Below are 21,845 nucleotides of genomic sequence, written 5' to 3'. Positions count from 1 at the left end.
CACTGGGCAGCACAACAGCCAAGGGAAAAGGTGGGAGGTTCCTGGTTTCAAAACACGAGGGGAGCGAAAACAACGCTTGGCACTGCCATAAATGATGCGCCCATACGCATGAGCTATGCGTGCATTTGCACCCTGCCTGAGCACGCCAGGTTGAACCAAGCACGTGTAGACGCTGTAGCCCCCTTGCTTTGTAATGGCCTCTTCAGAGAAGCGTGCAGAAAAATAATGAAATCAAAGTGGTGTGTAAACTACTCCAAGGAAAATGACATCTGCTTTGGTCACTTGTTTTTACATATCAAAAGAATGCACACAACACACTCAAGTAGTTTTGGAATGTAACATTTTTATTGGGGCTCATCTTTTTAAACACCCCATTTCTGGCAATGATACAATACTCAAGAGCAGCAGAAGAAACAAAATGTACAAGAATACGAGAGTAATTAGCACAAACCCCCGCAAAACCTGGAGCAAGCCACTTTTCCTTTGGAAACAACCAGCAGAGGGGCGATTCAATCACCCGCCCCACTGCGCTTCCCGTTCCTCCCACCTCAATTTAGATAGTTTAGCCAGCTGAGGACTGGATTTTCAAAAGCAACCAAGCAAACGCAAAACACTATATTTAAAAATGAAGAATTACAAGACAAAAAAAAATTAATAATACTTCACTCGTGCACAACTGTTTCATTAAATGCATTTCTCCAAAGTAATTTTTAAAAATCACCAGATATATATTTAGCTATTTGTTTTTCTTAAGTCTATTCTGTATGCCAAGAGGAGGAGAACGCAACAGCAGCTCACTACTTTACAAGCTTAGCGCAGGGCCTCAACTTTGCAAAAGCTAATGCACAGGCGAGCACTGAAGAGCACTCAGGTACTCGTGGTTATGTAAGGCCAACGCAAGTGCCACGGTCAGGTTTGAAAGGCCTCCTCTGTAACACAGGTCACAAGATTACTGATCACCTATCAAATGGCAGCAGCATCCGTTTTGGCAAAGCTGAGGTCTGGCATTGGCAAGAGCAAGGAGGGCGAATGCAAGCGAGGCTCACGCTTTGAATCGGCACCTCCTCGCTGTTGCTCTTGTAAAGGGGAGAGATTTAAAAAAGATCTGACAGAAGGGCCGGAAGAACGCAGCGCATCGAGTGGTTTTGGTTATAAAACTGCAGGACTTGCGGACAAAAAAATCATAAGCAGCACCAGAAACTTCACCCTCACAATATATTTATATAGTTGCTTGAGGGTGACGGCAGCAGTCATCACGAAGCAAGGACGACGCTCTTAAAAGCTTCCAACTTTCTGTCATCGCTTTCCCTGTAGCGTTCTTTTCCGAAAATATCTGCGTATCTTGACACCTCCCCACCCCCACCCCACCATCTGCACTGGCTTCTCCTGTTCTTTGCATTTCAGGTCTTAAGAGTGAAAATTCCCTGCAGAATCAAAACCCCTACATAGACAAGAGATTAAAAAGGATACCTGCCCTACTATGGATCAAGGCCTAGGGACACCACAGGGCAGCCAACCCCTGGCTTTCGTGTGAGGCCTACAGGAAGGTTAGCCACTTTTCAATCCTCCACAGAGAAGACCATCTATGCTTGTCTCAGTAGAACCCCCCCCTCCCCCGTTACAAAACTGAGGGCTGTTTCCTATGCCTGACCAACCCTGGAAAGCTTCCCAATGCTATTGCCGGGTCATGATACCAACAAGAGCTTAAAAACATGGCTACCAAAAGACTTGCGAATCTCAGCAGTATCCCCCTTACTTCTAGAGACTTCCCACTATGCTCTTTAATGATACAGGAAAGTTCCTACAGGCTATTCTTATGCCTGTAAATACAACATGGAATGGTTTGTTTTCTAAGGGGCTGGAGCTAACACTGGCCATGGCTAGGGTTAATAACAGAAGGGACAGAAAAAGCTTGTTTACAATGGCAAAGCAGTTCATGCCCAAGGCCCCAGTACAAGAGTGCTAAATTTTAAAGCATGTGCTTATATTTTTAAGTGCTATGCAAAACAGGGGTGGGATTTCAGTACTTTGGAATCAGGATCTGACTGAACCCAACCAGAGAAAATACTTAAATGAATCTGGAGATATTTTCATCTACAAAGTATTCTTACTGCTTGATGCAAAAGAAAGCCCCCCCCCGCCCCCCATCATTCTCCCAGATTTCTTCACCCTACTCATTTGGTACCACACAACAGCCTCTTCCCTTCACAGAATTCTACATCCCTCTTTTGTCTAGGGTAGCTGAATGCGAAGGAAAAAGTGAAGGAGAAAGACAACCTTCACAAATAGAAAACAGGATGCTTGCTCAGATCAGACCTGTATCACTCTAACGCTGAAGATGTCATTAAATGTATTCATCTGGCAGGATGCAAAGCCCCTCATAGACATGTTTCTTCCTCCTTAAAATAACTGCTGGGAGCCCTGTGGGGCTTCATGTGTTGGTATAGAGAAGGGAAAAGATAAGGCCAAGGAAAAAAAAACATTTCTCCTCTCCCTCTCAGCCTGAAGAATAGAAAAAGCAACCTTGTAGTCCCAAGATCTCGTAAAAGCAGAGGGATCAATTTAAGCCCCAGGTGACCTTTGCTTGTTAAAGTCAGGAAAGCTGACCATTAGGTCACAGTGTAAGCTATTAGGAATACTACAGTCACCCAGATTCTAACCTATTATTTATGCAACAGCCACCAATGGAGCCAGAGAATAAACTTCAAGGGACCACTGGCCTTACCACTGTCGAGTTATCTTGTATACGGAAATAGCTCTGAAACCAAGTTCCTTTTTCCTAAAAAGCATCAAGTCTTAATTTCTGGATGTATTCTTACAGATTTCAGTGGGACAGTAGTGTTAGTCTTTTGCAGCAAAATACAGTCCTTGTTAATCTTAAGATTTATTAAGGCATAAGACCATGGTCTACTAGAACCTATTCTAAAATACTCTCAGTCAGCAGAATACAAAGCAAGTAAAAAGTAAAAATGCTGGGCAGTGGAAGCTTAAAGGCCATGAAATGCAAGAGGCGGTGATTACTACAATACCCTAATCATATCACTAACTACAACTGTTGTGAATGATGATATGTTTATCTTACATATGTTTTGAGTTTTGTGAACAGTCAAATTACAACATACCACAGCCTTTTAACCTCACTGCACATTTATTTTCTCCTACTGTGCATATATTCCGCTGAAAGTTCATTTTGCGCATCTGACAAAATGAGTTTCATCCCATGAAATCTTAAGCTTAAGCAAACCTGAGACTTCAAGATGCCACAAGACTCTTCTGTCTTAAGTGCATTCTGTGCTTGAGAAAAAAGAAACTGCAGCAGAGTACAGTAATCCAAAAAAAAAAATCAGCAACATGCCTACGTTGTATAAAACATCTGGTGGCTTACTTTAGATAATCCATTCTGCTCCTCGGAAGAGGCAAAAGGAACCACATAGGCCAGTGGCCAATTTCTCCCCTGCCCCACCACAGGATGCTGTCTGCATGTATTTTATCCTGTGTTGCTACCAAAGAGCGCCTGGCCTACCTTTCCTCCAATTCCCCCTTCATAGAAACCCTGTGAGCTGGCTTAGGATCAGAATGACTGGCCCAACAATGCCCAGCCAGCTGTATGGCTAAGTGAGGATTCAAACCCAGGTCTCCCCAGCCCTACTCTAAAATGACCATATACAAGTAACCTTGACAATGGTGTGTCAATAAGCAACCGTATGCTTCTTAAGCGCAGTGAGGATTTAAGTGGCTGGGGATTCAAGGATGGGATACATTTAAAGAGCAAACTATACTGGGGGGGGGGGAGAAATTCCAATCTAAGCTATGAGTCCTCAGAACCTAAACCAGAGTGGAAAGTTTAGACTTGTTAAGAGAGGATGGAGAACCAACAATGAAAGCGACTAAGAGCTGTTCAGGAGAACAGCTGCAAGCCCTCCACATCACCCACATCTTAACAAAGGAAATGGGAGAGGCAAAAGGAAGTGAAGCGGCTTGCAGATCACAGCACTGGGGCATGCGTAGTCCCAGCATGAGGATCATGCTCCTGGCTCGTGTGGCCTTGATTTAATGCAAAGCAGGTTAAGTGGAGGATTACTGATATATACACACAGTACGTAATATAAAAGAAAGTTCCCAGCTCTTGCACAATTAGTGGACAGTCAAAAAAGCAGCACAGCAAGCAATACTGGAGCACAGAGTGCACCAGGCGAAACAGTGCAAGGCCTCGGGGGCAAGAGGGACATGACAGCTTACATAGAGGGACTCTTGACTACACAGCAGGAAATCCATCCCAGGCCCATTGTATCTCCCTCTCCAGCAATATACCTGCTGAGACCTCTTCCCAATTTGCTCCAAGACCTGAATGATTCATCACCAGAAGCAGCGGAGGTGATATCTGGAGTATGAGAAATTCCCTCCTGCAGCATGGGCTTTCTCTTTAAATCTCCATTGCCCAATGAGGGAATTGTTCACTCACGTGAGTGCAGTCTACACAGAGAGCAGACAGCAAGGAAGGTCACACTTAGTGGGGCCTCATTCACTGGGAAGACTCAGCTCAGGCAGCACCCATTTTGTAATGGAGGCAGAGTTACACACAGCCTTCCTCAGGCAAAGCACAGGGGTCCTACAGGGAGGAGCATCACTGAATCTCAGCGAGGCACTCAGAAACACACATCTAGCCTCTTCACACATCTCGCCATCACTGCCCACTGCAAGCATGAGAGGCAGAGCCTATCAATACTAGGACTGAAGTCCCCCTGAGGAATGACATCACGGTTACACTGGGGAGGTGGCAAAAGCAAACTTCCCCCAAGAATGAACAGCGAGGCCCCCATTCACTGCACAAGGGCAGGACATGTTTATGGGGGAAATTAAGTATCCTTAGAAATTAATGCTTTTTACTCATTATAGAGATGTCAAGCTTCCTTATCAACTTTGCCTTCCCATGGGCTACGGGAAGTGAAGACCCTGATCTGGCTAGCTCAGTCTAGCCTGATCTGGGAGGCTAAGCAGGCTCAATTCTGGCTAGTATTTGGATGGAGGACCTCAAAGGACCATAACCTGGAGGAAGGCAATGGTAAACTATCTCTGAATGCCTCTTGCTTTGAGAAACCTATAGGGTAGCGGTAAGTCAGCTGTGACTTGACAGCAGTTTCCACCACCACCAAAAGAAGAGCACGAAAGCAAATATGCTATTCTGCATGCACGAAAGCCTGAAACCTACTCCCACAAATACTTAACATTGCTCAGTGTAGCAGAACACAAAACCTGGCTCCACTAGAAATACATTTGCTGTGTGCTTCACTCCCCATGTGCCAGGGTGCCTCCTGCAAGCACCATCACCTTTCTCTGTTGTCCAAAAAAGCCGATGCAGATCAAGTGCAGATGTGTCACCTTCCAAAGGTCTGGCATTGGCACTCTCCTGTGGAAACAAGCATCTTGGTTTAGGACCTCAGCTGATCCCATGGATGTAGGTGTACAAGGCGTTCACAACCAGAGTTCTCAAAGGAGAATGTCACAATTACCAAGACAATCCAGGCCACTGCCAGGGAATGGGTGAGCTTTCTCCCATATCTACTTCTAACTGAGCACACTAGTATTTGTGCACGCCTTGTGTGGACCAGGAGGGAGAATGTCAGCCCATCCTGTAATTAATCATCACTACACAGACAGCTTTATGAGCAACTGCCACACTGTGGTAAGAAGATTCATCACCCTGTTTTCCATGAGCTCTTCCCTGTCACAGTACCCCTTCCTCTAAAACCTTAATCACACACCTGGTCTGCATGGCTTCCCTCAGTCTTTTCACTTTCTTTTTTAATCTTCTTTCATGCACCAGAATGAAAGCAGCTGAAGTTGCCTACGTTACTTCTGTATTGGCTGTTTTCAAGGATGGCTCGGTGTACTGCAAAAGCTTCTGGGTCAAACAGACTGGAAGGACACAGAATGAATTTGGTGTTTTTGTATTTCATGAATGCCAACCCTGATGTGCACTGAAACTGAAAAAGGCAACACTTGTCAGCTTCTTGGGGTGGGCTTGCAGGGTTGCTCCATACATGTCAAGGATACTCAACTGGTGCTCAAATACCCTAAGTCACAATGTCCCATTCAGTCTAGTAGGTCTGATCTCCGCAATTAACCTTGGTCCCCAATTGGAACTTCCTGTTAAAGCCAGAATATTCTGTATTCCATAAACAAACAGCTTTGTCAGAAAGAGGCTCAACTCTGGCTCCATCCTATAATTGAAGGAAGGTGGCTCACTCCAATATTAATGGGAGAAGAGAGAAGAGAAAATATGTTTCCCCTAAGAGACTGAATTTACCTTCTTAGATCAGTAACTGCTGCTCTTCTTTGCTCTTCCTTCACCCATTTTAAATGATCTGAACACCACTCTCCCTACCACACACAAATACTAAAAATACTTTTCTTCTTTTAAGGACCAGCTAAAATCACTACAGTTTGTGCAATCACTGCATTTATATTTTTAAATTCTCTATCCTCCATCAGTAAAAATCTCATTACCTTTTTTAAAAAAAACCTCTTACTTTGTAAAACTAGTCTTTTCTTTTTTTTTCCTCTCCCTTCCCACCCACCCCCTTCCATCAAACACTCCTCTAAGAACAAAAAGCACAACACACACGGCACAGTCACAAAGAATATTCTCCCCTGGTTCTCCTATTTTACATGCCACCTTTGGGGTAAAGAGTGCACAAGCTGTACCTTATCCTGTTACTGTGAAGAAATAACTCCACAAAAAGGCTAGGCGATTGGTCAGAACCCAAATCACATAGTCACAGTAATTGTTTGTCACCCTCTAGTGGCTAGCTTGTGTAGGGGACCAGGAACGAGCAGCTCCATTGGACTCTTAGAGACTGCGTGCCAAACAGGGGTGCAAAAAAGTATGTGAGACTTTTGTCGCCCTGAAAAACCATCTGTGCATTCCACAGGTTGCACACATCGAACCTTCCCTTCTCAAGGGAAACAATTCCATTTCAGGGGAGAACATTCAAGCCTCTGGGAAGCAAGTGGACTGTCTTGATGGTACTGTCCATCTTGGCAGTGAAGAACCTGTAAGGGAAAGTTAAAGGGGCGGGGGGTTAGCCTGTTAATATCAAAGAACTGAACAAAGATACAGCCAGAATAGCAGGCTTGCCTTTGTATCAGAGCAACTCCTGGAGCTCTACAAATTCAAATTATCCTACATCTTTGTGGACTATACTCACTCCAGCCCAAAACCTTTGCCTGTGTATTTCCATGTAGCCAGTCTGCTACAGGTATAAAACTGCTAACACTGGAATTCAACTTCTTTGAGCTGACTCCACAATATCAATATACCAAAGCTGCATAATGCAAAAAAATTGCTATTGGCTTTTCTCTTCCTTGGGGAAAACCTTTCAGGGTGCTTTCAAATAAGCATCTGAAAGTGCCAGGCATGGCTGAATTAGCACATGACAGTTGCAAGTGACACAAAGGCTGGAAGGGTCAGTAATGCTAGCATCTGATCAGAAAGTGTTGCACCAAACTCTGGCGGCAGCAAGTGCAATTTCCTTGAGGCGCTGGAAGAGCTACCCATCTGGAAAAGAGAAGAGCAGCACATCTGAAGACACACAGTGAGCACCCAGCTGCACCGCCTGGGCATATATTTATTGCATTCCCCTGCACACCTCTGTTAAAGCAAGTAACAAAGGCAAAACGGGAAGCTGTTCTTATCATGCCCAAGGCAACAGTCCTCCTTTCTGCCCATGCTGTTTCTAGCACTGGTTTTCTGCTTGTGCCTACTTTGCCCCATCCTTCTCCCAACAATAAAAGGAGAAAAGCAAAAGAAAAACTCAGAGCCTGATCTTGGAGGTGCCTTATATTTCTGAAGGACTGAAGTCTAGTATATCTTCTCAAAAGAAGGTAAAAGTCCAGCTCTGTAGAAACTCAGAACCGAAGTGACAAGCGTTTCCAAGTGAAAGGCGAGGGAGGGGGGGGGGGGGAGAGAATCTGCCAAGAGGACATGTGCTAAAATACTGGAAGAGTTTCCTATTAACATTCCCTTTTATATTGCCCATCTACTTCTCCAAACATCAGTCAAACTTCAAAACAAAATAAAGAGCCAAACATACTGAACAATCTTAATACGGTTGACTAGTATGCACACACCCAGTATAATAGTTCTTCTCTTGCAGCTTCATAAAATAATTCCTCTATTTTTCTCTTTTAAAGTATTCTCTTTAATACAAGTCTCCCTGCTCATTCCCTCATTATACATCTCTACCCTCGTCCCAGCCCAAGCCCACCCACCTTTGAAGCTACAGCCGTTAAAATAAACTCCCATGAAAAAGCCTCCCAACTTTGAGGCAAAGCAATGATACAGCCCGTCTCACTGAATCTAGGAAAAACAACAAGCAGCTATTCCAATTCATGCACTTGTGGAATTACAGAGAGCCTCGGACTTGTAAATTAACAAAAGTGTGTAGGCAATTAACCCTGCACGTCCTATAGATTTTACTGGTTCTGAAAAACTTAGAAGACACAAAGTGTTGCACGGTAGGGCAAAAGAATAACGACATCTTGAATCATACGTCTTGGGTACTGACTACACACAAGCTGTCACAGACACTCCAATTTGTAACATTACACATTTTGCTTCTGGCAGGCATCTCCACGTATAGACACTCACGTTTAAAATAATAGATATGATTTCACCGTGTCACCCCCAAATCATGTTCTTAGCAAAGTTCTAGCTTCTTTTAAAGCATGGATATTATCCAGTGAAACTTTGCAGAGTCAAAGAGAAAAGGTGGAGCAGCTTTCTGAAGGGCAGGGGATGTCCTCACGATGCAAGACAATGAATTGTTACTGTCCCCTTTCCCCCTTTAAATGTGTCTCTCAACAGATCAAAAAGCAGAAGCCACAACATTCTGAAACACCAGCTTTTACACGGTATTGATAAATAATTCAATGTGAAAATAAAATAAAATTAAGGTAAAGCACCACACATTAAGCAAGCCCTTGAAAGGAAGAAAGTTGAAACGTGAATATGGGATAGAGAAACATGGAAAATGAATTTAGTCTCATGAACAGCATAACATGCAGACAAGCCCTTAAGAGTTATTCTTCTCTCTCTCACACACACAAACACACTCACACTCACATATAAACGCAACTTCTGCCCACAGTGTAGCAAAGCTTACAAACAGCAAAACAGGCAATAGCGTGTACACACCCACACCCACACACAAATACACACCATTAACGGCACAGAAGCACATGGGACGGGAGAGTTCCAACAAGACTGGAACATTGTAAAATGACAGCTAGACCATGAATTAAATGTTTGCAGAAATAATTTTACTTCTGCAGGGAATCTTGGACAGTAATATATGAGTTTATATTTATTAACACCTTATGAATGATGATAGGGAGATACCTGCTTTCCAGACAGGGTGTTAAACTTCCATTAGAGTGGATACATGAAAAGCAAGGTGTCATGGAGAGGAAGATGGGAGGGAGAGGCTAGCATACACTGCATACACACACACATGCACGCACCACACGCTCAAGATCCAAGAGATACAGCAAGATTTTACAACAGGTTCTTAGCACCTTTGGTTGGCAATTGTAGAGGCATTTGAGATCCTGGGAACTGCAGATGTGAATAACTTTTAACACTCCCGCAGAGAGATGTAGGTGAGAAAGACAGAAACAAACAGATCTCCCTTTTTGCCCAGCCCACTGCAAGGACAATGGAATTAAGCCAATGCAAAGTAAAAATAGATCTCATCTTACTGGGGCAGCAACACTGCAGGACACATCCTTCTCTCCCACATAAAGCAGCTTTTCTTCATTAGCAAGTTTCAAGAAGGGGACCCACATGCCACAGAGCAAGGAGGCAGAAGGAACGGTAGAAGAAGAACCAGGTCAAGACTCATAGCCCAATAAGGCTGAAGAAACTCTGGTTTGACAAATAATAGCATGCATGATGTCCCAGAACCAGGATCTACGGAGTGATGTAAGAGGCGGAGAATGCCCAGGTTCTTATCAAAGTGCCACCACAATTACCAAGTTAGCACCTCTAAATATGCAAGGTGGAAGAGCCTATTGGCACACCCACAGTAAGGACACGCACATCCATAGCAGCTCTGTAGCCACCCCTGCCCAACCACAACAACCTACTTTCTCACCTCCCCTTCCTGGCAAGCCCCCTTCTCCCGCCACAGTTCAGCCAATGAGATGCTACCAAAGTTACAGATATGAGAGAAAGCAGGAAAACAGGGACTGCAGAGCCAGTTTGTGTGTTTGGCTGAAGGATTTCTCTCTTGTTCCATTCAACTGGGTGCAAAAACTGTTTTCCTCCTGTTTTCCAAGTTCCATTTCAGTGTGATGTAACCCTTTAAGATGGAAAGGAAAACTGTACTGTCCCATCATAACCTCTAGCAGCTGTGCCATTACGGAACTTCAAACATATCCATTCCAGTTCCTCCACTGCCATCTCAAGTTCCAAGCAAAGAAGAGAAAGAATGGACGAGAAGGAGGAGAGGAGAAAATAGGCATTCACACCATGCATGACTTTGCAGCCGAGCCTCCCTGTCCCATTCCCCCCAACCCTCTGCAAGAGGAATGCAGCCTCTCACTTGCTGCTGCCACCTCCTCCTCCTCCAGCAGCAGCCACCTTCTCGAAATCCTCAGCATTGCAGAACTCCTTGATGGTGACCGTCAGGAGGTTGCTGGTGACATCCGTGACCACCACGTTAGAGCAAGGGGACATTTCAGGGCGCCAATCACCAGCCTCCTGCTCTGGATCAGAAGAGGAGGGAGATGAAGGCATGTGACCCCCTCCGGAAGGAGACCGCTTGCTGATGGATGCCGACTCAGGCGGAATTGACAGATCAAGGACCTCTGATTCGCGCCAGTCGGGAATGGCGGGGCTCAGTGTCTCAGGAAGCAGCTTTGGTGGGGAATCGTCTGGATCAGAAGAGGAGTGCGGAGCTGGTGAGGGGCAGTCAGAGGAGCTGGAGCTGCGGGCATCATAAGCGGTGGAACCCATGAGCCCACAGGAGGCACCCTGGGAGCTTCCGGCCTCCGTCTTCCCCTCCAGAGATGGGGCTGGTGCCGACGGCTTGCTGTACAGAGGGAAGCTTCCAAATTTCATGTGGCGGATCTGGTTGCGAAGCATGCTTTCGCTGAACTTCTTGCTCTTGCCAATGACGCGGTTGCGTGACGGGATCTTGGGCCGAGCCAGGCCTCCTCCCCCACTTGCAGCTTTCCCGCCCTTATCGATAACTTTCAGGTTGAGTATGATGCGGCTCCGCTTCGGCTCGCGAGGCTTCACCTTTCGGTTGATAATGCGGACGGTCTCCGAGAAAGGAGAGACGGGAGGGCGGATGCCACTGCCCCCACCCATCCCCCCACTATTCTGGGGGTCTGGGCGGGGCAAAGGGCGCCGGGACATACGGTGGCATCGCCGAATGTCCTTCTTGAGCCGATGCACCGCGGCACTGGAGTGGAGCTTGGGTGAGGATGTGCTAGAGCTGGGCTTGACAGAAAAATGTACATCCCCAATGTGAAGGGCCTCCGCCTGGGCCCGAGCCTGCAGTGGGTGGGAGAAAGCAAGAGGGGAAATGTTAGCTTGGAATCAAATAGTCTGAGATATTATGATGCAGACACTTTGGACAGCTACAAATGGGAGGGGGGAGAAACTGAGCTTAGTAAGTGTGCAGACTTTCAAGTCTAGCAGGTCACATACTCTAAAGGAATGAAATTGGTTGAAGCTTAATATAGCATTAAAATGACATGCTCAAGCTTTCAACATTTCATTGGAGTGGTTCAAATATGCAAAAACATAAAGATTCGTTCTCAAAGTATACTAGTTGCTTAACCCTGGGATGAGTATATGCCAATTAATATTGGGAGCATTATATTAACTTACTGCAATACAATCTAAATTAAAGTCTAGAATCATAGAATCATAGAATCATAGAGTTGGAAGGGGCCATACAGGCCATCTAGTCCAACCCCCTGCTCAACGCAGGATTAACCCTAAGCATCCTAAAGCATCCAAGAAAAGTGTGTATCCAACCTTTGCTTGAAGATTTCCAGTGAGGGGGCGCTCACCACCTCCTTAGGCAGCCTATTCCACTGCTGAACTACTCTGACTGTGAAAAACTTTTTCCTGATATCTAGCCTATATCGTTGTACTTGAAGTTTAAACCCATTACTGCGTGTCCTTTCCTCTGCAGCCAGCAGAAACAGCATCCTGCCCTCCTCCAAGTGACAACCTTTCAAATACTTAAAGAGGGCTATCATGTCCCCTCTCAACCTCCTTTTCTCCAGAGGTGAATGTAGTTAGAACCCCTTGTGTATTTCTCAAAGGAAATGCTATGAAGTAGTGTTCCTCAGGAGAACCTTTCACAGGAATGGGCAAAAAGTGTATAGTATTGTATAGTATCCAAATGGTTCAAGCTATTCTTCTCTCAACAATTAGGAAAGTTATTGAGCTTGGATTAGACAAACAAACATTAGTGAAGAGGGACTTAATGAAATGCACTCCGCCATTACCGCTGAGGCATTTAATACTTAAATGAACAACAACTAGGAAATGTAAACTGTCTACTGTGTATATAAGATCTGAAAACATCTTTGCATTAAACTAACCGACTATTTCAATACTCCAAGCTGAACAGCTCATACTCTCAAAGACTTGACTTTGGTAACAGAGGTATGAGTATGTGCATGTACGACTTGACTTTGGTAACAGAGGTATGAGTATGTGCATGTACATACACACAAACACAAGTGCAAAAGAAGAAGTGGACAAGTTCAATAAGCAGTTGTTTAGATACCTTCTTCTCAATAGAAGTTGAGTTGGGAAGGAACTGTTGCTCAAGGGTAGAACACCTGATGGACCAAAGGTCTCATTCAACACAAGACACATCATGTCATGGTAATTTTTGCTTATTTTCAATACTGAATTCAGAATAATGCTGCTAATGTTTTAAAGCATAACCTTTCCTCTCCCTAACTGTTAAGACAACTCAATTGGGTTTCTATACACTCAAGACATAATAGAGTACTTAAAGGGTAAAGGTAAAGGTATCCCCTGTGCAAGCACTGAGTCGTGTCTGACCCTTGGGGTGATGCCCTCTAGCGTTTTCATGGCAGACTCAATACGGGGTGGTTTGCCAGTGCCTTCCCCAGTCCTTACCGTTTACCCCCCCCCCCAGCAAGCTGGGTACTCATTTTACCGACCTCGGAAGGATGGAAGGCTGAGTCAACCATGAGCCAGCTGCTGGGATTGAGCTCCCAGCCTCATGGGCAGAGCTTTCAGACTGCATGTCTGCTGTCTTACCACTCTGCGCCACAAGAGGCTCTAATAGAGTACTTAGTGAATACAAAAAACGCCCCAAAACAAAACAAAAAACCCAAGGAGCAAACTATACTTTTGAGCCATAGCAGCAAATGAAACAGGAACCAAATGCCTAGCTTTGACTATTTTCTCCCTATACATTTTTTTCACTGTGGCACATCATATAAGTATAAAAGATCTGCTTAAGGTGAGTAAATGGAGCTTCAAGAATGATAGCAGCTGAAGGCCAAGTTACATATTACATCCTGTTATACAGTGCTATGCAATGTTTTAAAATAAATAAAACTCCAAGGCTAAAACTGGAAGCAAAAGCACTAGAGGAAGAGGGACATGGCAGAGAGGATCAGGGGAAAGTTCATCTTTTGTCATGTCAAGCCAGAGGGAAAACAGCTTGAAGTGGCCAAAATTTGATCAGATCTATGAGAGGAAGGGAAAAGAGTCCGGTAGGCTTCTCTTGCTTAGTGAGTTTTGCTACAACCGTGAGAGTGTATGTATTTGGCCTTCGTCATGAAGGTGGCCCATGGTATAGTGGTAGAAAGTGCCATTCAAATCATAGTTGACTTATGGTGACCTCACAGAAACAAACCTAGCTCTCCAGATTAGACTCTGTCACTTTTAACCACCATACCATCCTGGCATGCTGGTCTGAAAAACCTTGCTTGGATCTACACTTTCAGAGCATTTCTGAAGTAATTCAAGATATAAAAAGAAACAAGTAGCAAGCTCCTACACACTGAATCACACTGCCTTAGCTCATACATTCACTGGAGACCAGACTAGCTACAGTATGACAGAGACTGTACATGAGCTTCCCTTCAGATGTCTACAGAATAACCAGTACCTCTGCCAGCATTCCTTAGTCCACTTCAACTCCATGTGCTTCTCCCACCACCTGGTGCCCACTGTAAGAACTGCAAGAAAATGCTCTGATCCCCATTTTATTTTGTCATCCTTTCTCCATAAATGCAAACACAATCAAATTCTCAACCTACAGCTGTACTTTAAATAGCTAGTTTTTTTAAAAAGTACACTATTAATCCTGCCCTTCTATACTGTATTTTCTATGATATTCTAAGAAGAAATTCCACCCGCACTCTATGAAACTCCATGGGTGGGATTCCACCAATTGTTTTCACAAGTGCTAGCAGCGGGAGGGGGGGGTGTTTACAAATTCTCCTGTCCTGTGGCCAGCCTCTGACTCCTGCTTTATGCTCCTGTGGTCTCCTCTCCCACAGGAACAGCATTTTGAGGGGCATTTTGGGCAACAGCAAGAGAGGGAGGTGCAGTAGTCACACCAGGCTGATTGAAATCCCTCTGTCAATGGAGATTTTCAGCAGGATCCAAGCCGAAATACGCCAAATAATAATTTTTACTGCATCCTATTTATTCTCTCATCCTGTATTTAATGTTACAATCCCATATTACTAACATCCTACATAAGGAGCCCCACAATCCAACAAAAGGAACAAAAAGCAGAGACCAGGCGTAATCGTTCAAGAAACTGTTCGTCTACATTTGTGTTTTATACCAAAACCTCATTGGATCAGGAAGTCCAATTTCAGGAAATAAATTACACAAATGTTAAACAATATGCTATAAACATGTGCAACTACAACTTCAGTGGCCGAAGCCCGAGTACTTGTTTGTTTTTTATGCTGCTTGTTTGGTTTATTTTTTAAAGCTCAGCTCAAAAGAAACATAACCATAGCCATTGAAGACTCATTTATCTCCTATTGCAGCAAATAGCTTGCAAGTCTTAGCTCCTAAAAAGATTTAAAAAGACCCCCCATGGAAACTTTGGTTTGCTTCATTGTTTTCTCTGTGAATTTCACACATTTCACTAGACGCAAAGCTCCACTTTTATCTTTGTGGGTTAGAGGAAAACCACTCTGTGCTGTGGTTTTATAGGCCACTGATTATTCATCCTACAACTGTCACTTCAGCACAGGAGCTTGTGTCTCATATATATATGAGACTCTATCACTCTATCACACTCTCTATCACACTCTCTATCACACTCTCTATCACTCTCTCTCTCTCTCTCTCTCTCTCTCTCTCTCTCTCTCTCTATCTATCTATCTATATGCTGAACAAGAAACCACCACCACCATCCAATCACATGCTGTACAAGCCAGAGTTTCATTAGTAGCTTTTATCACTCACCCCTCTCCTTCACACACCAAACACACATTAATAGTGAAGCTTTACTAGTAATTCAGAAAATAAACTGCTAAGTAGAAGCTGACTGGGACATCAGTGATAATCAAGGATGCGTTCTGCTTTAGATTCCACAACTGATGTTCCATCTCTTTCTCCACCTGCTTACTTTGTGCCATGAGAATTGTTTAATTTTCTCTGACAAGCAGCCCCAGCTGAAGTCAGCCCTTAACCATGCAGGGCAGTGGATGATCGTCAGTCATCTCCCTGGCCAGCCTGCCCCCTTTTCACAAGAACCAAATCTGTTTTCCAAGGAGATATATTGGTACAAATCTAAATGTCTAGCATGTTTTGCAAGTAATACATTGTCTCTATTATTCCTAAGCAGTATGTAAGAGAATTTAGAAATGGAACTTGGTAATACAGATGGAAAGAATATTTACATATATTACTTATACTTAGCATTTTTCCATCTATGCCAGATGAGGCAGCTTGCACCCTATCTCTCAGAGCCTGACCTAGCCAGAGTGATCCATGTGACGGCCAACTCTAGACTAGACTTCTGCAACTCACTCTATCACTCTATGCAGGGGTGCCCTTGAGACTGCTCTGGAAACTCCACTGGTTCAAAATGCAATTGCACGAATCTTGATGGGGATTAAGTGGAAAGCAAATATAACACTGGTGCATACTCATCTGCATTGGCTCCAGATTAGAGACCGAATCAGGTTCAAGGTGCTGGTATTAACCTTTAAAGCCCTAAACAGTCTCGGATTGGTATACCTGCAGGACTGCTTTTTTCCTTATAATTCCCCAAGGGTGTTACAATCCTCAGCTCAGGATCAGCTCAGGATCCCCAGCCTGAGAGAGGTGAAACTAGCCTCGACCAGGGCCTTTTTGATCCTGGCCCCTGTTTGGTAGAACAAGCTCTCAAGGGAGATCAGGGCCCTGCGGGACCTTAATCAGTTTCTGCAGGGCCTGCAAGACGGAGCTACTCCACGAGATTTATAGCCGAGGCCCACAATAAACATGCATCAAACAGCTGGCCTCACTGCTAGAAGGAGGAATTACAAGACTGGCTTCCTCCTAGAGAACTCCCTTGTCTGGGTATTTTAGAGGGGCTGACTGTGTAGGTCAATTGTTTTAAAGTTTTAAATTGTGTGTTTGTTTTATTGATGTTATCCGCCCTGAGCATTTGAATAATTTTTTAACAATTATTATCCATACTTCAATTTTTTTTCCTTAGTGGAAACTCAAAATGGCTTACATTTTTGGTCTGCCCTCTTCCACTTTATCAGAGCAACCCCAAGAGGCGGGGAGGTAGTGAGTGGCCCAGGGTCACCCAACAATCATCTGTGGTAGAGTGGGGCTTCAAATCTAGATCAGGCAGATCCCAGCCTGGCACTCTCTAAGTCAGGGGTAGTCAAACTGTGGCCCTCCAGATGTCCATGGACTACAATTCCCTGGGGGCAAACGCTGGCAGGGGCTCATGGGAATTGTAGTCCGACATCTGGAAGGCCGCAGTTTGACTACCTCTGCTCTAAGTAATAGATCTATTTGGCCCTGGCGGAACACTCTGCCTCATGAGATCAAAGCCTTTAAAGTGTTCTGCGGGGCTTGCAAGACAGAGCTGTCCTGTGGTTGAGGCTGAGGACTACAGTTAACATCTACTGGCCTCCTCACCCATTTGCATCTACATTGCCATTCCCCTAGAAATAGAAGAGGGCACCATTTATTTCAAACAATTGTAACTGTAATGTTATTGTAACTTTTATACTATTTATATTACCTGTAAGTGTGTATTTCAAACCTGTAAACTGGCTTGAGCCACCATAGAGAAGGGCAACATAAAATTGAAATTATTATTATTAATAACAATAATATATCGACACAGTGGGCCCACATGGCTTCCCCTGAATTTAGTGTACTCCATTTTGGGTTTCTATCATCCCGTACCTACCACAGATGGGCTGCCTCACTTCTAAATGATTTCTCTTGCTTGAGAACAAAGAAATGCCCCAGAGAGGGAATGCAAGTATAATTTCAGTTAAGGTATTATAAGATAGGAAAAGCAAAGCCGATTTTAAATGAAGGGGGAAAGCTTCACTTGTCAAGGCATGCAGCCCTTCCCCCTCTTCCTTTACACACTACAAGCTAGATCTTGCAAGCTGCAAAAGGGAAATTCCCTAGTGAGTGCAGAAAACTTAGCTTGCTGCTGATCTCTTGATTAACACTTCCTAGTTCACATCCACCTGCTTTTGCATTTATTATTTACACATTATTTACATGGTGAACCTACAGTCACATTCTTTGTCTCTCAAAGACTCTTGTTGCATAGAGTGAAGAGGCATAGACAAACCAAGAGCTAAAACATGATATTAAAGCATACCAAAATAGCCTCTGATTTTGTGCCTAAACAGAAGACAAAGGAATAAAAGTAAAATGGTTGTGCTAGTATACCTAACAGTATTTTAGAAGGGCAGACTAGATTGGCCAGGTACAGGATACAAACAAATGTGTTGCCATTACTGCCCAGAGTAATGGTGGATGAGCCAACCTGAGGATGGTACGAAAAGTCCTAGCTGCTATCACAAAGGCTGGGTGAAAAATACCCAAGCTGTCACTTTCAGAAATGGCTTTGGGTTTGGTCTTCCACCATAACCATAGGCCAGACAAGCACATTTCTTTATGGACCCTGCTACAGACAAGAATCTGGAGAAGATGACAGCTAATGCAAGCTTCACATGACTTCTATGATCTCTATGGTCAGTCTACTACTAATTGTTCACTGGATATTATTTTCTAACCACACAGCAAAGGAACTTTCTTAGTTTCATAATGGAGGGACGTCCAATTCATGGGCAGGATCTATCACCCAAAGCATTTTCATATGGCCCATAGAGGTTTACCAAACTTGAATTGAGGGACAGTAAACTCTGCCTAGTTTCACTTGTAAGGAAAGGTGACATGTTCTCAAGTTATAAGAAAAAGATCTACCATACTTCAAAGTTATACTTCTCTTACTTTCAGTGCCGAGTGTGCGATAGTACAGCTGAATACATGTCCTCCATCAGAGTTCTTAGTATTGAACAACTCTTACAGAGCCTGGCTTCAAATGCAACAACCTACAATTCAGGTCCCAAAGACACTGTGCAGAGAACTAAGTAGCCTATAAGAATCTATAAGATGGTGATCCCCATTTTGATATTATACCAATGGCCATGATTTTCTGCATCACTAGCAACAATTCAACTGTTTAAAAATACTAAGCTAATTTGAGTATCAAATCAATTTATCATCAGACCATTTCCTTAAAAACTACATGTAAGACGGACATCTTTGCAAATCCTGAATATATTAAACCCTTCACTAAGATGAGAGTCTGAATAATTCCAAGTTATTAGGAACTCAAGCAAACAGGATTTTTTCAGTCCTGAAAAACTGCAAAGAGCTGCTTTAAATCTGTGGTTAAGACTCTCCTTCCCATGATGGATCTTCCTTTCCAAACTGACAAAAATCCTGATTAAATGCCAGCTCTGCAAACCCTGAGAGGGTCATATTTCTGCCCATGCTTCTGAAATTCAGATCAGTAAGAGATTCCGGTGTTAAAGGAACCGAAAACACATCTCTCATATAGCAACTAACAGCTTAGCAAGATTAGGAAAGGATTTACATACAAACTTTAATACTTTTGCCAACAAAAATAAGACCAGGGTTAGAGATCCAAGTTGTCATCTCAGTAGTCTTTGGTTTGCCTAGTTAATATTTTTCATTTTGGAGGAAGTAGGTAAGATCACAATTAGTATCAGGAAACTCCAGACAATTCAAACCTGAATTTATACCATTCAACACTCTGAGTATTATTAGCTGGCACAGCCTATCTTCATAGCTCTGCACAGCTACTGGCTAACAAGGGTTTCAAATAAGGCCTACTGAAGGATAGCAAAGTTCTGATCTGTTTTTAGAGCCACCCAAAATCAATTCATACAACTTTTAAAAAATTTGACAGTCATAAGAATAATCCTTCATGAAGAATTCTGACAATTTGTATCTAAGTGGAACGTAATGGTAACTGTCAATCCAAAATTATGTATTTGTTATTAAATTTATAACCTGCCCCTGTCAGCCCAGTCATCTCGGGGCAGTTCACAACAGTCAAGAAATACAATAAATTAAGCTACTTTTCCAGATGCAGGATTCAAATGGTGATCAAAGGAGTTTATATCATGATTATAGTAGTTAATCGTTAATGCTAGCTTGCTTTTGTTAAGTGCTGCAGTAAATTAAGAATAGCTTGCAAAGACACATAGCTGTTTCTCCTAGAGTAATCATTGCTGGAACTACAACAGTGTTCAGAAATAGAGCACACTGTGTTAGCTTGAATTAATGTTGCTTTTAACCATAATGAAGGAGACCAAAAAGGAAATTAACATTATAAATCTATGCAGAGCACCTTCAGACTACTCTTACAAAGGGTAGCATCATTAGAGGACACACCTCCTTCCTAATTTACAGTATTCCTGGCCACACATGCCCCTAAGCAGCAAAGTGAATTCATTTCTGCCCACTCCCTTTTCCCTACTTGCATTTGTTTTCTATAGAAACTTAAACTTATTACAACCCGCAAAGATCCAATGTGGGCCAAACTATTCAAGTAAGAGTTACCTTCAGCAGAAAAGTTTTAGGCTTGGGTCCTCTCTTCTTGGGCCCATACATCTCACGTTCGCGTTCCCTTTGGGGAAAGGTGGGGAAAACACACCATTGTTAGAGAGAGTTACCAGAATTTAGTTGTTAAACAAGCATTTCAGTCCTGGCATGTAAACTTGCATCAACTCTTGCCTATCCCTCCCCTTTGTTTCCCAGTGATCTGCTTAAACTCACTTTTGCTCAAAAGCTGCAATAAGACGGGCATCAAGGATGTTCTCCTCAGGCTCCCAAGTACTGTACCTGCCAAGATGCAGAGGCACACAGTTACAGGCAGACGCAAGCCAAAAAGGACGAGAAAGACACGACTCTCTCTTGAGGCGGAGGAGTGGGGGGGGAGGGGGAGGGCCAGAAAGCCCCCCTGCAGGCATGGCTTGTCCGTGCACCCAAAGAAGGGACGCCCAGCCGGGCCCGGGAGGCGGGAACGGGGCAGGGGCAGAGAGGCGGCCGCCGGGAGAACTCACTTGATAGCCCAGCCTTTCCATTTCACCAGGTACTCGATGCGACCCTGAAAAACATGGGGAGTCGAGCGGGAGGGGTGGGGGGGGGAAGAGAGAGGGGGGCAAAGGGGGAAGCGGTTAGAGGGAGGCAACGGCAGCAACCCGCGAGGCAGGCGAGGCGAGCCAAGACCGGGCCCTCCGCTCACCTTTCGGATCCGCCGCTTGATGATGGATTCCGCCGCGAAGACTCGCTCGCCCACTGCAGACAGCTCCATCTTTGCTCAGCCTCAGCAGCAGCAGCCGCGGCGGCACCCACAGCCCATAATAATCCCGCCCGCCGCTCCTTCGTCTCCCCCCCCCCTTCCTCCTGAGGGCTGCCTGCGCGGGGGTGGGCGGGCGGGCGGGCGGTTTTTCCGCCGCTGCTGCTGCTGCTGCTGCTCCCGCGACAAGCGGCCCGGAGAGCTGGAACGGCTCACGCGCACGCGCACGCAGAGGGGGGGTGGGAGCGCGCTCCCGGGTATCTGTGGAGGGAGGTGCGCCCGTGTGCGCGCGCGCACGGACACGGTGGGGGGGAGGAGGAAAGAGGCGCCGTCGGATCGCTCTGGCGCTCGCCTCCTGGCGACCGCGCGAGGGGCGGGGGCGAATGTGACGACACCAAGAGCTCTCCGTCGCCCCCCCTCGCTCCGTTTTTTTTTTTTTCCCCTTTCAAATGCCGTTGCCAAGGTTTTCCTCTTCGCTCCCCCCGCCACCCTTCTGGGAAGTCAGCAAGGCGCAGGCGCGGCATCTTAAAGGGGCCGCGCGCGCGTTGAGGCGCCAGAGGAGGTTGGTTGGACGTGCGGCGCGCGAGGACTGGAAAGTACACGGCGGACTCCGGCGGGCGTAGCGCCCCCTCCCCTTTCTCCTGGAAACGCTTCCCGCTATTCCCCCTCCCCCGCTTGCCCAATTATAGGCATCTCTCTCTGCCTTATGCTTCTCCGCCTCTCTCATCACGTTCCTTCTCCTGCGCCGAGACAGGCGGAGCGGCCCATAAAGTGTGGGGTCGCGGGAAGGGGGCTGTTTTGTGTTTTCGTTTCCAAAAAAAAATAGTCATACTAAATTGCATTACAAAGCTGGGCTCTTAGGCAGCTTTCAGGATGCATGACGCAATCGGTGCAATGGCTCTTTTTGGAAAAACGGATCCTGTCCAGTCCAACTCTGCGGATCCAGAA

The 21,845-nt window shown here is 44.9% G+C and overlaps 1 protein-coding gene across 2 annotated transcripts; it reads right to left on the bottom strand.

The window, feature by feature from the left end:
* Positions 1–323: 323 nt before the first annotated feature.
* Positions 324–21,336, bottom strand: CBX6 (chromobox 6). 2 transcript variants are annotated; one of them, XM_077339495.1, is made up of 5 exons: positions 20,844–21,336; positions 20,662–20,705; positions 20,375–20,440; positions 20,159–20,225; positions 324–11,506 (listed from the first exon to the last, which is right to left on the bottom strand). In XM_077339495.1, exons 1-5 carry the CDS (start codon positions 20,910–20,912, stop codon positions 10,601–10,603), a joined length of 1,152 nt encoding a protein of 383 aa, XP_077195610.1. In that variant the 5' UTR covers positions 20,913–21,336; the 3' UTR covers positions 324–10,600. The 2 variants fall into 2 exon arrangements, with proteins under 2 accessions (XP_077195610.1, XP_077195609.1); XM_077339494.1 differs by having other exon boundaries at positions 324–11,560; positions 20,844–21,330.
* Positions 21,337–21,845: the final 509 nt, after the last annotated feature.

Source organism: Paroedura picta, chromosome 5 (assembly GCF_049243985.1).
Source record: "Paroedura picta isolate Pp20150507F chromosome 5, Ppicta_v3.0, whole genome shotgun sequence".
Classification (NCBI taxonomy): Eukaryota; Metazoa; Chordata; class Lepidosauria; order Squamata; family Gekkonidae; genus Paroedura; species Paroedura picta.
The sequence above is the reverse complement of the archived record's forward strand: the minus strand, read 5'-3'. Positions and strand labels throughout refer to the sequence as shown.